A 17,275-nucleotide genomic window follows, 5' to 3' on the forward strand; every position below is an offset into this window, starting at 1 on the left:
TATTTTATTGGTCTTATGGCATCCAATCAGTCCAATAAATATTTATGATAACTCTCTGCCCAAGCTAGAATCCAGAGAACCAGGACTTTAATTTAATGTAACGGTCCCACTGTAAATGAACTACAGTATGTGAACATGCAACATACATAGTTGTCTGAACTTTAACATCAAAATGAGTTTTGGATTGTTGTGGCTTTGTCAGTTCCAAGCCAGAAAATTTCCCTTCCCTGTATCCACTGGAAAATCCTCCCAGGCTCTGTCACGTTCCCCTTCTCCATCACTCACACTTCATTTCCCAAGCTGCTGTTCATGAGTGTGACTTCTGTCTTGTTTCCGGATGGGAGACAGAAGTGAAAGTTCACTGGTGCCGACCCACGCCTGTTCCCAAAGCTTTGAAACATCGGTATTCCCCCTTTAGGTACCTCTGCTCCTGTATTGTTTCTGTGCATGGGAAAACAGAAGTGAAATTTCACAGGTACACACCAGTCATATACTGTAATAACTGTATAAATGAAAGCTGAAACTGAGCGGTGTTCCCCTTTAAATGTACCACTGCTTCACACGGTTGAGTTTACAGGATTATTCTACACTCCACACCAAGGATTAGGCTCAAAAAGGCTTCCATCTCATTGAAGTGCTATCTAACCGTCATTATGTGATAATTAACTCCATCCTGTCTTTGGCTCGGTCTTAGTGAAGGCCAGTCATGAGAAAAGGCTCAGCTTGACAGAAGAGGAACATCAGAGGACGGCGGTGTGAAGTCTCACCACATTTGACTGCTGTTTGAAGTCAACTGGTTTATTCACATGACTCTCTGATCTGTTCCTGGACTGAGTTTCATTACTGTACATTTTGCTTTAATTTTAAGCCTGCTCATTGACATTTACATTTCTGGCACTTAGCTGATGCTCTTTTACAGAGCGACAAATAGTAACCAGGTAGAGGTTTAACATCTTGAGGAAGGACACAATGATGGAAAAATCGACATTTGAGGGATCAAACCTGTGACCTTCTGGCTACAGGATGAGTCACATTCTCTAAACCCTGCATGTTCTTGCTCCACCACATCTTTTTCACATTTTCCCAAGCATTTTCAGGAACTTACTGGGTTTATGGTGATGTTGTGGGTGCTTAAAGTGCATTTTATATAGGAAACCACATGAGTGAATTACATCAGGGAGATTACAAAATGATTGGTCGAGGGAAATCTGCTGATTGGGGGCTGTCCAGAACTGTTTAATGAGGGGAGCCAATCAGGACCAAGTCTTGTTGTGATTTGCTGACTGGAGTTAGTCTGAAACTGACTGTAAAAAATAAAGAATTCTTGAAACTAACTTTAAATTTAACCACTCAACATAAAACGTTAACAGTATCTCCATCAAACATCTTTGATCATGTATGTACATAAATAGAAGAAAATCAGAATTCCTACAATAGGGCCCCTTTAAGTTTTAGACTTTTAATGTCCCCACTGTGGCAATTTGTTGCACATAAAGGTTAGGCAATAGCCCTTGTTACATCTTATATTATTGCACCAGTTATATCACATTACCCAGTTTTTTACTCAGTGTTTTACAGCAAGGGCTTGGTATCTATTTCTGGAAAATACCTCAGGCTAACTCCATGCATTTAAATTTGCATTAAATTTACAGAAGGATAAACAAAAAATAATTTCCAGACATATTTCACCTCCTAAAGAAAGGAAAGACATGGATTTTCATTATTTTTTGTTTTCTATGCTCCTCATCTCATCAAGTAGGCGTCGGTGTCAGGAGTCCTTCGATTCCCACCGTACAGTATATTCACCCTCTGTTTGACCTGCTGCTGGCCATCAAACTAATGAGTGGGAATATATGAGGAGATTTAGTATCACACCATAGCTTAGAAATCCGCCTTTGATGTGAAAAGATCATCTGGAGGAAGGTTTTTTTTTTTCTTCTTCTCCAACAACGTGAGAAGAAGGGCTTTTACTGTAGATTTCACACAGTCGTGAGACCGAACCATCGGTGTGTTTTGAACTGCATTTTACGAGGAGATGGAGACAAACCGAGCACTGAGATGTGAGGAGAAAGGACCATCAAAACCAAGCAGCCCTTTTCTTTTCTCTTCTCTTCACTTGTGCTGGTCGCCAAGCGTGAGATCACTTTGAGCCGCATATAAAATCACTTTGCCTTGTTACTAGGTTACAGAAAGGTACATTTTACCCTGCCAATCAAATTGTGTAGATTTCACATCTGGGAACATTAGCGTTTGCTGTTGTACAGTGCGCCACACTGTAAGCCACACAGAAAGAAATGTAAAGATCAGAACAGCATGTATCCCATCCTTTAATGTTGACATTCATGTGTACTGTAGTTATATTTAGTCTGTCCTTTTTCTCCTAAATGTGGAACAGGATGGAAATGAGCAGACAAATGATATTCCTGATTCACCCACACAGGAGGAGTGAGGTGAAAGATTGAAAAAAAGCCTGATACTGTCGGACTGCCCTTTCACACTCACACCTATTAAAACCATTTCTTTTGGCTCACACCCACTGCTTCTGACAACAACAAAATCAACTCTGACCCACAGCAGGATCTCGGCTCAAGAAACGCCCACATATCGACCTTTCAGCACACCACAATAAAACGCTAACCTTCATCTGCATTTCAGAGGAGGGTTTCATCACGGGAGTTTTCCCAGAAGTGTTTAAAAGTAGGCTTACACACATCTACCAGTAAAGATGCATTCAGTTAACCAGTTACTGGCCTGTTTGATTCAATTAAGCGGGGTAAAAACACACACATCCAGTCTAAACCAAGTGCAGAAAAAACCAAGCATAGAAGAAAAAGTAGACTGTTATGGTGTTAATAATTTCATACACATTGGGAGCATGTTTAATGTGCGCACAAACATTCATTTCTCTCTCTCTCTCTCTCTTTCTCTTTCTGTCTCATATTTTAACTTGTAACTTTTAAGTGTCATAACACTTATTGTATGTTGTTGTTCCCCTTTGAGGATAAATAAAGTCTATTGAATTGAATTGAATTGAATTGAATTGCAGTTTAGTTACCATAATATAAACATTACCTTCATATAAAATGTGATAAAGTAGGTCAAGGTTTCCATGTCAACGACCCCAAAATAGATATGCTTTAGACTCTGAACCCCAATTTGATAAGATTTTGCCCTGAGAAACATCATCTGATTAGAATATTTTTGTTGCTATAAATGACTTTGTGCAGAATGATAACTGTCTGTGCTGTAGGAGGGGAGGAAACAGTCAGATGAATGAAACTTGTCAACAAATTAGTCATTCTAATTGTGTTTTCTTCTAGGGAGAGAAATAAAAATGAAATCAAACTATTCCTCATTTTGCTTGGGATCCCCTGAAACCCATCAGGGACCCCCACTTTTGGAACCAGTGATTTAGGTCAAAGGTCAAACCTGCTGGAAGTGTGACTACATATGTAACACTTACAAAACAATTATTTTCCCTTAGAAAGTTAGTTATTAAATGATTTTCAATTTACTGCGACGCCTTGACAGCCACCCACGCCTTTGTTCCACATCTAATTACTTTGCTGTAATTAATTTGCTTTTCAAATCAGCGCCGGCGGGGGGCGGGGCTTCCAATTATAACACCAGGACGTGATTGGCTGAGAGCGGAGGTGCACGTGCTCTTGCTTTACGCCTGCTGGGGGTTTCAACCGCACAACAACAAGCCGAGCTGCAGCAGCCCCGTTCAGAGCGCCGCTACCGTCCCACGTCCCGCTTTCCACTACAAGAACAGCTTTTTATAAACGACTGGAAAACAGAAACGATGAAGGAACAAACGTATTTTTCCGTTTCTCTGCCACTTTTCGCAGCTTGTTTGGTTTTCGGGGCCATTTCCACTGCTAACGGTAAGTTGCTTTTGTTTTTGTTTACAGTTAAACGTCCCGAGCACGTTGCTGTGTTTGAAGGTTGCGGCTTCAGTATCGGGCACTCGAGTTGGTGTCGTGCAAGTTGCTCTGTTTCAAACTGTACTGTAGTTGGCTTGTTTGCTGGACATCTTGGTGTTTTTTTTTTCGGAAAAGTGTGTTTGGTATGTGATGATTAATCCCAACCTGGCACAAGTGCCACCGCCAATTCATCACCAAAGTAACGGAGCAATGGGCATTTGTGGGTGTCAAGTTGGAGAGATCCTTGAATAAGTGGACAGGACGAGTGGGAATCTGCATGTGGGATTGTTTTTGTGTTTTTTTGCTCTGAAACTGTAATGAGAGCCTGCTGCCTGAGTTTAGTTATTTTAGTGGTAAACTGCTCTTGTTGTTACACAGTATGTAAATAATGACCATAAAATGATTTGACACATCAGTAAAATAACAGTTTATTCACTTGGATGTGAGGGTTTCTTCATGTTTTCCAGGTTTTCTAGGCTATAACGTTCCTAAACCAGACAGGCACTTCTTGTTAAGACACAGAATATATGGTTTTACATTCCCTAAAGAATCAAAACCGTAGGGCATTTTTGTGCAAAGTGCCCCTTTCAAGAAGCACAGCACATAGATACTACAGGCTGGCTATTATGCTTGGCCATGTCAGCCTCATGCCATTGGCACTTGGCTTTGTTTGCATTCGCATGCATCCAGAAACACATCTAGGCCGATGGACAATAGGGAAAATGCCCTGATGCTGTTGGCTTCATTTTCTCCTTCATCGTTTCCTCTGACCAAGGAGAGGACATCACACTTAGCAGCGTGTTCCTTGGTGTCATGATGTATTTTTCCACTGTAGAAATGTTCCTGTTTTACACATTGACTCAGGGAAGAATTCATAACTTGGGTAGGTTCCATATGAAAAGGATATTTCTCATTCGAAGAAACATTTAAGACTTTTTCACACGCCATTTTCCAGCTATGAGATGATAAACTGTCGACCTCTGACATTTCCTTCCCCAGGAATCAGTGCTCATCAATTCAGACTTCTGTCAACCCCTTATGGAAAATTGCCAGTAAGCAAAGTATGACATAAAAAAAAGTACAATTTGGATTAAATTGCTTTTCATGTGTTTTGAAGTAGGCCTATGACAGTTTGGCTTTAGTTTTCTAAATGAGAACAAGGGAGTGACATCACTACAGAGAAATGGGGGCAGCTGATACTGATGGTTTGACAAACAGAAGCTATTCCACTCAACTCAAATTTATTATGTAGATAGATCTTTTTTATTTATTTATGTGTCACTCCTCAATGTACAGATCATACAGTAAAGTGCATTTAAAATAAACACATTACCCATATTAATGATGGAAAAAAGGGGTTGAGAACCACTCACTCAGTTATGAGACACAGGCTAAAAATAAATGCATATAAAACTACTGCAGATACTACACATGCACTTCAGTTCCTCATTCAGTTTCAGTAGTAAGATGCTTATGAATTGCTTGAACATGTATACACCCACAAGCCCCCATGCATCACACCCATTCATTTTGACACACTTTCTTCTCCCCGAGACCTTTTTGTTTGAAATCAAAAAACCGATGAAGAATCCAGTCTGCCCTTCCCAAACATAAAGCCGACTTCCCAGTGTGTTTTATTCCTCGAGGCGCAGGGGACGGACACAGAGAAAAAAGGCGTGGCTGTGCACACTGACCATATAGCGTTGAGTCACTTTTCCGGATGTGGCCGCCAAAACAGACATGGCAGTGAACTTCCTCCCACTAATAACCACTCAAACGGCGTCTGCCCTATACTTCCACAGCGCTGCAGCCTGTCCATAGCACCAGGGAGAGAGAGGGGGGGAGACTTGTTGCTGTGTCAAACGAAATGTTTACAGGGCAGAAGAAGAGCTGAGGGGAGGATTTTTGTGTGTGTTTTGCAAGTTTTTTTTTTAACTGATTAGGCTAGAAGCAGCAGGTTATAACTCACTTGCCTCTCTCTGTTCGCTGCTGAGGGGAGAGAAGTGGAAAACGGTGTTCTGTGTCAGGCATGAGGCAGTCTTTTCTCACAACAAGACCACTTAGGGCAGCTGAGTGAACCAGGGCTAAATATAGCCAGACGCTGGGCCAATGGCGTGGCATGAGTGTGTGTATATGTGTGTTTGTGTGTGTGTGTGTGTGTGTGTGAAATTTCTGCATGTAGGTGGGTGGATGCATACACGTTTACATGCTCAGTTTTGCGTCAAAGTTCATGCAAATTTTCGTGCGAGTGAATTGGGGCTAGACCGATGTATCGGACCGATGTTGGCCTTACGTTAAATATCGGATATCGGCCATCGTTTCTCCCGGAATACAGCTACATAACAGTCTGGAAAAACTTGAAGTGACATTTTATTTTCTTATGACATTTTATTTATTCATTTAGATGTGGATTTATGCTTTTTGTAAATTAATTCTCCATTTTTTTTTAAGGGCCTAATGTATCCCAGAGCTTCCCCTACAATTCAATAGGTGAGGTGGGTCACCCTGCCTTAAGAAATCATTATTATGGGTTTCAGTGGAGAGTTTTAGTGTCCCATGGTCTAAATGGGACGCTTTTTCAGACCCTGACGAGTCAAATTCTGGGGGAAACACTGAATATGTGTAATTTTTTAGCATGAAAATAGTAAAATTAAAAAAAATATTTAATATCGGCACAAAATATTAGCTATCGGTGACTAAGGCAAATAATAACTACATTTTAATTTGACCTGGCGAAGATCCATCATGGATCGAAACGTTGTCATGATGTGATAAAGAGGTAAATCATACTTCAGTGTGCAGGTTCTACTTTTTAACTGATATCAGGGACTCAAGTCTAAAAATATCGGTATCTGTATCAGTTGAACCCTAGAGTGGATGTGTTGACACTCTCAGTTCATGTGTATTATGTTTTAATGATTTGTGTCCGTGTGCAAGTTTGTGAATGTGTGTGAAAGAAAGACAGAGGGGGTGTGTGTGTGTGTGTGTGTGCGTGTGTGTGTGTGTGTGTGTGTGTGTGTGTGTGTGTGTTCCATTGTTTAAAGCTTGTCCTGCCTGCTCCAGCCCTTACCATCTGTCAGTACGGGGTCTTCCCTTCGGGGCCTTTTCTCCTTGTCGCCTTGATGACTTGATTACTTCTCCCTGCCAGCTCCCTCAGGGGAGGACAGACTCTTTTTTTTTTTTTTTTTTTTTTTTCCATCTGAATTTTGAATGGCTTCCTTAATCAATGTTTCATCGCAATATGGAATATCTTCTAATTCGGGCTCCTCTATTAGTGTCTGTCGCCCCACTTTCCAATCTGCCGCGCTGAATATTTTACACGCCGTCCCCTGATCTTACACATCCGGCCAGGAGGGAAATCAGAATGAGTTTAATTAACAAGAACAATAAATGTAGTGGAGTTTGTCTCCTTACGTACAGAGACATATCAACAGCTTAGTTACACAGTTACTGACATACATGATACAAAGACAAGAGGGGCTCATATGTAGTGGAAAGGGACAGTGCAAGGCATACAAACAGCAGAATATACATATTACTCTATATTCTTGAACTCACAAGCGGTTCACTCAGAGTTTAATCCCTGTTAATCTGTTAGACTGTTGTTGGTACGACTCTTTACTGCAGTCTCTATTTCAGTTACTTCAGAGAAAAGCTTGTTGTCTCGTTGACGGTGCGTGACGTGTGTGTATTTTTAGCGGCCAGCCAACGTTGTTTTCTGTTTTTTTTGTTTTTTTTGTTTTGTTTTTTGGAGCAGCAGATGGCTGTGCTGCTCTGGAGTAACGCTTGCAGATTACAGAAAGCTCACCTGCAGCTGGAGTCCTGGCAGTCTTAACGTTGAAAAGGCTCAGGACAGTCTATGAGTCAGGTAGGCCTGGCCTGGATAAATCCACATCTCTAGGTTTCCCTTTCCTCGCCCCTCCGCCTCCCCAGCTCTCTGTATCGCTATTTGGCAGTGGCAGGGCATCAGACCAGATGAGCGCTCAACAGGTCTCTTTTTATTATGCTTCAGCGCCCCCGTAACAGTTTTAATGAGGACTGGACGTGTGTGTGTGTGTGTCTCTCTTTGGAACACTGAGTTCCCACACTATCCGGCCTATATGCTTCAGCACGTCAGGCTGGTTAGCGGTGTGTGCATGACGGAGCAGAGGGCAGAGCGTACGCTGCTCAGGCCTCAGGATGCATCACATATGCATGCTGACATAACCATGCACATATTCACATGTTCATGCCCATGTGTGCCCCTACAGAACCAGCAGGTATTGAGAGCTCTTGAGTCATCGCAGCTTTGACTTTGTAAGCTCATTTCAAACAAACCTGCCTATTTCCATAGTTCCCTCTAACGAGCTAATTCCTTCAAAGCCCTCTTAAACTGTCCCAGGGTATTATTTTTTGTATACCCCTGATTTAGTCCATGTCATCTTTGATAACTCAAGAGTCCATTCAGACTAAAGAGATTTTGCCCATGGCTGCATTGTGTGCGTTTTTCCAACGCAGCAAAGGGCATGCTTTGTCATTGAACCATCGCTAAAACACCGCAGCCTGCAGAAATTATTTTGTTGCGCATCAAACTGATTAAAGCTCGCCTGGCCACTTATGTCAAGGGGAGTTTTGTCCAGAGCTGCTATTCTCTCTCCGTAACCAATCACTCCTCCCCTTATGTAGCTCGCCAAGTGTCCTCAAAAGGTCCACTCCCTCTCCCTTGTCCTGAAATGGCTCCCCCCCTCCTCCCCCTCTCCCCCTGCAGTGCCCTCAAATGGCTCAGGCGAGTACGTTAAGCTGTTTTTCTGCGCAGTCACGTAAACAGCTCCTCCCAAGGTGCTTCACTACCTTGTTGCGTCCTCTGTTCAGTCTGGTACGAGGGTTTATTTTTTCTCTTCGTCCGTCCACCTGGGCCCTAATACGGTCAGAGGGCAAGTCTGTCGACTCACAGCGCTGGTTGATCCTCTCAGAAGCAGCAGACGGTTCATTTGGAGCGGCTCGTCGTTCCTGGAAGCTCGTACAGGAAACGTAGCGGTGTGCTGTCCTGTCTGCCGTCTGTTTCCAGGAGGGGACGGCTCGTCACGGTGTCTCTCACGCCAAACCCAGCCCCCTCCAGTCAATGGATACATTCATTGAAGATCTGGGCCTAGTTTCCTAAAGTGCAGAAGATCCACCACACACAGGACAACTTACTTAGCCAGGTTGCAATTAGCAAAACCTGTGTGTATAGAGGGAGGAACGTTTGCACACTTATGTCAGTGCCTGCCAAAATTGTATTTATTGGCTGAGATTTTAGCCTAGAGTGGAGATACTTATGCACAGCCAGTCTAAGTGCTGGGATCAAACTCCTGACCCAACTTGCTGTTCTCAGCTGATGTCCTTAAGATAGTAAAAGACCTAAATCCTATGCTAAGAACCCAGTACTTTAAAGATTTTCATCATCTTTGGATAACTCTTAATGCTTAAAAAACAATATAGCTACGTAAAATTGATATGGTACCTATCTTTTTTTTCAATATCCATCCCTATTTCTCTCCTCATACCCTTTTACAGAATCACATTCACAGTCTTTGTTGGTGGACCTGAGGACTGAGTCATTGTGTGGCGGTGGCTCTAGCGGCTGTGTGTTCTCGGTCTGGTATTTGGACCTCATTCTCGGGCCGAGGCATCATGGGAAAGGCATGGGCCATGACTCATAAGGAGTGATAAATGCACAATGCTCTGTGGTAATGGCTTGTCCTGCCAAACATAACGCCACATACCTTCCTGATCCATCACTGTGGTTGGGATAAACACACAACGTAGCTTACTTTTAGCATGGTACAAGTTTGACAAGATTATCAGTATTTAAGCCTCAGAAATCTTTATTTTTTTTTTAAATAGTTTAATGTTTAAGAATATTTGAAGGGTTTCATTCCAAAATGCAGATAATTCTATCCTCAAAAATAGACCTATTTTGTGGGCATACGTCTTAAGATGACTCATAACTTTAATAGTTGCCCATAATTGGTTTTACTTTCATGCCAGCCATCATTTTGTTAGAGTAGGTGTTAATGTTTTCAAATGATGAAAACAAATGACATCTCGATTTGGAATGAAACCCTTAATTTACAGGACCGTGTGTCTACATTACACACAGAAAACATCAGGATAACACCCTTAGGCTTATTTCCATTGTGGTTCTTGTAAAAAAGGGGTTTTTATGTCTGGGATTTAGGTCTGCACATTTAAGCACATTTCTGGGCATACACTTTAAGTGATTTGCCAACTCGCTCGTTACAAAACCTTTCTATCTTATCTCTGACTGTGGCAAAGCTAATCAATAGACGTGATAAAAGTGGTGTGACCCTGCGAGAACTCCCCACCCAGCACCTGACTCCGCATCCCAGCTGCTGATCAAACAGTTCAGCTATTCACACACACACACACACACTGCAGCAAGTCAGCCAGCCTTCCTCAAAGTCCACCCAATACTTTTATTACCTCATTCAGTAATGATGATTGGAAGACACTGTACGGCTTCGGTTTGTATCCTGAGCTGTTAGGATATTTAGAAGGCAGAAACACTCCCATTCTTAGTTTGCTTTCTATACATTTTTGGGCTTTCAGCCGACGCTGAATTACAATGAGTGAAACAGTAGAATAAGCTGAAATTCCTGAATTGTCAACATTACAAGCAAGCATCTTTAAGAGTGCAAGGGCCAGAGACTGTAAATGTAATCAATATTTGTGTGTCCCTAGAATGATCATGTAGGATAGAGCTGTAGGTGGAGATGTAAGAGTCTGAAGAAAAGGTACAAAATGCAAAACAGTATGTTTTAACGTCATAGAGCTGAGGACTTGTTGTGCTCAGATTCGTTATTCGATGGTTGTTTTCCAGTAGGGATTTCTCAATAATCACAACTGAAACTACAGCCACAGATTTCCCTTGTAATGTAAATTCCTGCTTATCTAAAAGGCCGTTTGTCTTGCTGTCAGCTGTACGTGTCGATAATAGGGAAGAACAACTCTTTGGTTTCCTCTGAAACAGCAGTGGAGCTTAGGGTTCCTGTGGGGTAAAAACCACATAACTGCAGTTTTGGTGTTTTTCTTTCTTGAATTCAAAGTCCTTTTTATGTTTTGAGTGAGTTTCATCACCCTTGTGCATGCAAAACCTTTTCAAACCCCATTGTATTTGAAAAATACATAGCTTTAAATGAGAAAGTAAGCTTTCTGTTCTTTATTCCTGAATGTACTTTTACACAGGCGTGGTTTTTACCCGACGGCAGCATCATTTAGGGGATTTTCAAGGAGGGTCTGGTGGTTTGACCACTGTCTCCTGGCTGACCACCTTGACTAATATATCAGTAATTTAATTTCCTCACTAAAACGGACGCAGGCTCGTGGCAAAATTACCCTTCAACCAGGACAGACCACAGGCAACATGTCTCTTTGCTACCTTTCCAGAGACACTTTGCTACTTCCCCAAAGCAAAGTTAGAAGTTAAATGAACCAGGGTGTCTCTCTCTGATTTCATTTTTATTTGTGTGTCTTAAACCGCCCTGTCACAGGGGGAAAAATAGCAAGTTTATGAGTCAGATTGAGAAAATTAAGTTTGGTCATTTCTAGGAAGGTCATTCTTCCAGCAGGGTGGACTTGTAACTCGGCACTAAATGGTTTTCCTGCAGGGAGCTGCCAGCCGCTGTAGGAAGAGGGCGGTTGTGTTCCTTCCCAAAGATAAACAGGCAGTAACATTTGGATAAGGATGTGTTGATGGTGCCAGCCACGGCCGTTGGCTAACAGTCCCCCCCCCCGAGATGTGGGAGCACTTGAAGGCCGTGACACTGGGTACGGCACTGATAACACTGCACATTGTTGGGAAATGAAGTTTGGTGGATAAACAGTCAAACAGGATGTTGGCAAAGTGGATCTCTCTCACACAAATATCTTTCCTAATATCTGTCGTAAATCTCCAGCAGGATTGCTAATGGTCAGTCTTAAGTCCGTGCATTGGAAGTGTAAAATGTCAAATGTTCAAAGTACAGTCACCACTGTGTACATTTGTAACTTATATTTGCTTTCCCCCTTTCCACTCCCCGAACACCAGCTTGTACGATTTAGTCTTCCCACAATGCCGCGGTGTTGGCCAGTGTTCGCCCTGAATAAACTTTACTCAGAGAGCTCTCATCCTGGAGTGTTTGGAGGAACAAAAAAGATAGTGAGTGTGTGTGTGTGTGTGTGTGTGTGTGTGTGTGTGTGTGTGTTTGGGGGGCCCGGGGCTGGGGGGGGTGTTAGAGAGATGGAGGAGAAGAGACAGCGACGCATGGGAAGTTGGAAGTCTCTCACCGAAGTGCCATTTTCAACCGTGGTCTTGCGGGGAAAACCGGACAGGGTGTAGGGCCTCTTAGAATTATACCCTCAGCAAAACTAAAATGCCTCCTTTTCTTTCCTTTTTTTTTTTTTAACTGTAGCTTTCCAAAAACATTCCTTATCTACTCCCACGAGTCCGCTTTGTGTTTTGAGGTGGGAAGAGGTACCCTACTCGCGGTCTGAAAAAAAAAAAAACGGGGTCACACCTCCTTTTTTAGGCCTGTATGGCAGACACTGTGGTGCGTGAACCGCCAATTTCACACTTGGGGCCCCAAACCTCGATTTCCTTGACAATTATCCAAATGATAAGTGTTAACTTGGGGAAAGGCTTTCGCTGTCTCCAGTGGTGTTGAAAAGCTTCGGCTCTCTCACTCCACAATTCATCCAAGTGTCAAAAACATAGGGTTGTAATTGAAGAGTTCATTTCCAAATTGCTATTTATCTATGTTAGGAAAAATGTAATTACTTGAGGTTCATTGTTCAATATCTCAAACATAAAGACTCATTTCTGTAAAACTGTTTTGTTCACACGGTGGATATCTCCTTTTAGAGCAAAACTTTTTGACTGTGGATTATAGCTCTTTCATTCTAGGTGTTTTTGAAAGCCACAGCTCGCCTCTTAATGCTTCTCTTTTCTTTTTCTTTTTTTTTTTTTTCCCCCCCCCAACAACACTAACTGACACGATCTCCCTCGTGCCCCAAAGAGCTGCCAGACTGTCAGGTTCAGGCCGGGCAGCGGTGATACTGGTGGAAGCATCCAGTATCTGTTTTGTGTGTGTGTGTGTACTGTGTAGCGATGGCTTACTCAGCTGTTCCAGACCGTCGCATCCAACCTACAGTAGGTTGTTCCCCGCTTTACTCAGCAGCACAGCGAGGAAATGACCTCCGCTGCTACAGAACATGTCAAATAAAGGGGGGGAAAAAACATTTGATTTTAGCTGAATTTCCCCCGAAACACAGATAATATTAAGGATTTACACTTTTTTTTTCCGTCATGAAAAGTATCCAAATAAGAACAGTTTTACGGCTATAACCTGCACCAGCAAGAAAAATGGACCAAAAATAAACAACTAAAATTTCATCCAAGTCACCAGTGCTATAATATCTGATAAGAAAGATGCTGCTCCAGATTTCTGTCGGTCCTCTTCCTGTCCTGATGGATCGGCCTGGACTGGGACGTATCAGATGTTTGTTCCTTTGCCCTCGGGAAGGGAGTTGACAGGAAACGCTGAGCCGTCAGGCATTTATGAATGTGAAATGAGGAGTACAAACCAGAGCTGGGTCAAACCGGATTTGCAAACACTTTTTATGCTCTTTTTTTTTACTTATGTGTCAGTCGGGTGGAGTTTGCCACACTGCACAGCACAATGAGAGCGAGAAAGATTAGACAGAGGAAAACATTTGAAAGTCAAGTTAGTGATTGACAGCTCAGCTGACATGATCTGACTTGTCCTCATAAAGTAAATCCCACCCATCCAGTTCTCCATGCAACTTTTAAGTAAGCACGAAGAATTTGCAAAGACTGTTTCACCCACACAAGTGTATTTGGATCCTTTGATAAACTAGTTCGGAGTAACAGTTTACTCAAGGGCATTTAAATGAACCCTGGCATGACTATAACAGTGTTTTTTCTGTTCAAACATTTCAGATTTTAGATTCATGACTGAATATTGAAAAGTACAGGAATTGTTTTTCATGCAGAAGGCTTGTGCTGCTACTTCCCTTTTATCATCAGTAATGCCATTTTAAATACTATATACTATTGTATACTACGGAAAATCAACATGAGTCATTGAACACAGGGGCAGACTTAGTGATTTTGGGGGCCCTAGGCAAAGGCGAGCATGGGGCCCCCTGAATCCCAACCTTCCCCTTTTTCAACCGATCCTTTCTATACATTTCCCTCAAGTTGGGGCTGAGAAAAGTACGCATGCTGGTGCTCTATGGCGAGGGATGGTCTCTCCTGACTAAGAAAAGAATGATACACACATGGTGTCACTCAGCATGTTTTGATACTGTTCATAATCATCCCCATCTCCATCGTATTTATCACTGTTTCTAATATTTGCTTGCCCTCGGTTCGGAGCATCAGTTGGCATGGCAGCACACTCACCATACCGTTGTTTCTGTTTGTGCCGGCAGAGGATCTACTGTTTGCTTCAGTAGAGCTCTTTGAGCTCGGAGGCAGTCGTAATTATGCTACCAGCAAACACAAGCAGCAGTTGATTCTGATTTGATGGAAAAAAGTTGTCAACGAAACTTCTATTTTCCTCTTCTCTTTTTTTTGTTTTTCTGTTCCACTTGGGTGGCTTTGCTTCATTCTTTTCACTTCTCTCACAGCAACTGGCCCATGAGCTTGAAGTCAAGAGGTAATAGTGTGCTAGAAGTTAAGTGGATTAGCCTGGGGGGGGGTGGACATCACTCATGATTGAAATCATTTTTATTGTAACAAAAAGAGCGGTGTTTTTCAATAAGTGAATTTCTGTTAAACTGATGAAAAATATGCTTATATTTGTTCTGTTTTTGTCTCTTGTGACCTCAGACAGTCTCCTGCCTTTGCCTAATGGTAAGCCCGGCCCTGACTGAACATACTGTACTGTAGTCATCACCATGTCGCTCTCCCCTCTCTCTCTCCAGGCGACTACTGTGAGGTGAATGTGTGCAGTAATGGGGGAACCTGTGTGACCGGGGCAGGAGCTCCGTTCATCTGCATCTGCCCCGACGGCTTCACCGGAGACATCTGCAACGAAACCGAGACGGGTAAGCCGGGCCTGTGAGCCCAAAATGAGGCTCAGATCTCAGTTGTTTTTGTGTATTCCTTATATATAAAAAAGACTGTCAACCAGTCAACTTACCGGTTATGTGATGAGAACACAGACACCAAAATCATCCATTTGTCCCCTTAGATCATTTGCTGTTTTTTAATCAAAAGCAGTGAAACAAATTGTATAATTTCATTTCACATTTCAGGTGAAACAGGTGGGAGTATTCTGCTTTATTTTCAAGAGAAATAGGAATCTATTTCTAGACTCAATTAAATTACTTAAGATGGAAAGTGTTTAAAGCCAGTTTATATGTAGTGCTTCTGTCACCTGAAAAACCTGAGATTACTTTTTTTCTCAAAGGCTTACATGTTCCTTTATATGTGCTAAATGTATTTGAATAAATTTCATGGCCACAGCGTTTCTGTAATCCATTCAAAGATTCAAATTCTCACTTCCTGAAAAGATGATTTTGACTTGGAGATTATAGATACAAAACCGATTGACTTCCTGTCAAACTTGAGTCTTGACTCTCCTCCTCTTCCTCCCCCTCCCCCTCCTCCTCTTCCTCCTCTACCTAAAGGGCCCTGCAACCCCAACCCGTGCAAGAATGACGCCATCTGCGAAGTGACGGGCCAGTCCCGCCGAGGCGACGTCTTCAGCGAATACGTTTGCAAGTGCCAGCCGGGCTTCGACGGAGTCCACTGCCAGAACAGTAAGACTTCCTCAGTCTGTAGTTTTTATCAGGAGTTTATCAATAACTATCAGTGTTTCCTGTAGAATTTTACTACAGATGCAGGATGGGAGGAATATTCTGGCTCTGATACCCAGGTTTGCTCCTTGGCTCATTTCAGGATCAGTTCCAGTTGTTGCAGTTAAAGAATGCAGTTCTTTAACTTAATGCAGTTAACGATCCAAATCTTATTTGGCTCTTTGGATCTATGGACAATTGTTCTGTAATTGCGCTTGTCTTATTTTTGTTTTGGTTGGCCTGGTCAATAAGGTCAGATGATGAATCTTCATTGTATTTACATTTTTCTAGCTCTGGCAGGACATTTTCCAGCTGTGAGGCGCCACCACAGCGTAATGAACGAATGGAAACGCTGACTATGAATCAGTATTGAAAGTAACCTTGTCATAGCAGAAAAAAATGTCAGAATCATTGGTTCAGATACCGCCATGGTATAACAACACAAACAGCTGTGGAGCTGCACGATTACGTCTAAAAGTTTAATGCTGATTATTTTGCTAGGCATTGTGATCACGATTATTAATGTTTTTACATCTTATAGCAACATCTTCACCACATTCAACTACAGTACTGTACCAACTGAAATGTTTCAATATTGCGGATATGGAAAATCAAAAAGAATAAAGGTGTAAGAAATAAAAGTGCACCAACAGAAAAACGTTTTCTGTTGGTGCACTTTTATTTTTTGCACCTTTTTCTTCACCTTGTCACCATGTAAATTAATTTTGGCTTTTTTTTAAAATCTGGGGTCCTTTTGGTGTTTAACTTTTTTATAGTGTGTGAATTCTTTTTTGATCTTCTATGCTCAGAGTTTTTGAATTGATGCACCTGAGACAAAAGGTGCGCAGACATTTTCACTTACCAATATTGCTGATATGCCAGTAACCTACTATGATTATTATTAAACCTACAATTAATTAAACTGCGATAAATTGCGATATCCAATCCTACACGATTATCCATGCAGCCCCTTTATCTATCCAACCTGACGCACTGACAGGGACACAGCTGCTGTCAGCGGCGGCCACCACACAGACAGCTGTCGTCCTTATGGGAGCGTCACTCGGAAACGACCAGGTTGGTTCAGTCGAGGTCGGCCTGTAGAGAGCGAGGCGACGCTGGGAACACTCGCTCCGCTCCCCCCAAAACACCTCCAGCCCCGCGCACAGAGACAGATGGCTACTGTTTGCAGGAGAGGGCGGCAAAATAAGAGTTGCCAAGTGTACACAAAGAACTAATTTAGCAGGAATCAAACGGGGCTGTTCGGAAATGCTGAAGTGTATTTTGTGTTTGATCATGTATGCCTTCTTATCCTAGGTGTCAATGGGGCAGACTTAAATGCGAAAAAAGGTAACAATGGAAACTGCCTACTGACTTTGAGAGAATGAGGTGTGTGTGTGTGTGTGTGTGTGTGTGTGTGTGTGTGTGTGTGTGTGTGTGTGTGTGTGTGTGTGTGTGTGTGTGTGTGTGTGTGTGTGTGTGTGTGTGTGGGTGCATGTGTGCTG

At 42.4% G+C, this 17,275-nt stretch overlaps 1 protein-coding gene across 2 annotated transcripts in view; it reads left to right on the forward strand.

Annotated features, from left to right (window-relative positions):
• Window positions 1–3,756: 3,756 nt before the first annotated feature.
• The window catches only part of mfge8b (milk fat globule EGF and factor V/VIII domain containing b), a 32,347-nt gene continuing 18,828 nt past the window's right edge, over window positions 3,757–17,275 (forward strand). Inside the window, exons 1-4 of one of the 2 annotated variants that reach the window (XM_071922315.2) lie at window positions 3,757–3,887; window positions 14,895–15,017; window positions 15,603–15,734; window positions 17,088–17,120. In XM_071922315.2, the coding sequence (XP_071778416.2) occupies window positions 3,806–3,887; window positions 14,895–15,017; window positions 15,603–15,734; window positions 17,088–17,120 (370 nt within the window). In that variant the 5' untranslated portion in view covers window positions 3,757–3,805. The remainder of the gene's footprint in view (window positions 3,888–14,894; window positions 15,018–15,602; window positions 15,735–17,087; window positions 17,121–17,275) is intronic. The other variant, XM_071922316.2, reaches the window with a different exon arrangement.

This window comes from Centroberyx gerrardi, chromosome 4 (genome assembly GCF_048128805.1).
Source record: "Centroberyx gerrardi isolate f3 chromosome 4, fCenGer3.hap1.cur.20231027, whole genome shotgun sequence".
NCBI classification, from domain to species: Eukaryota; Metazoa; Chordata; class Actinopteri; order Beryciformes; family Berycidae; genus Centroberyx; species Centroberyx gerrardi.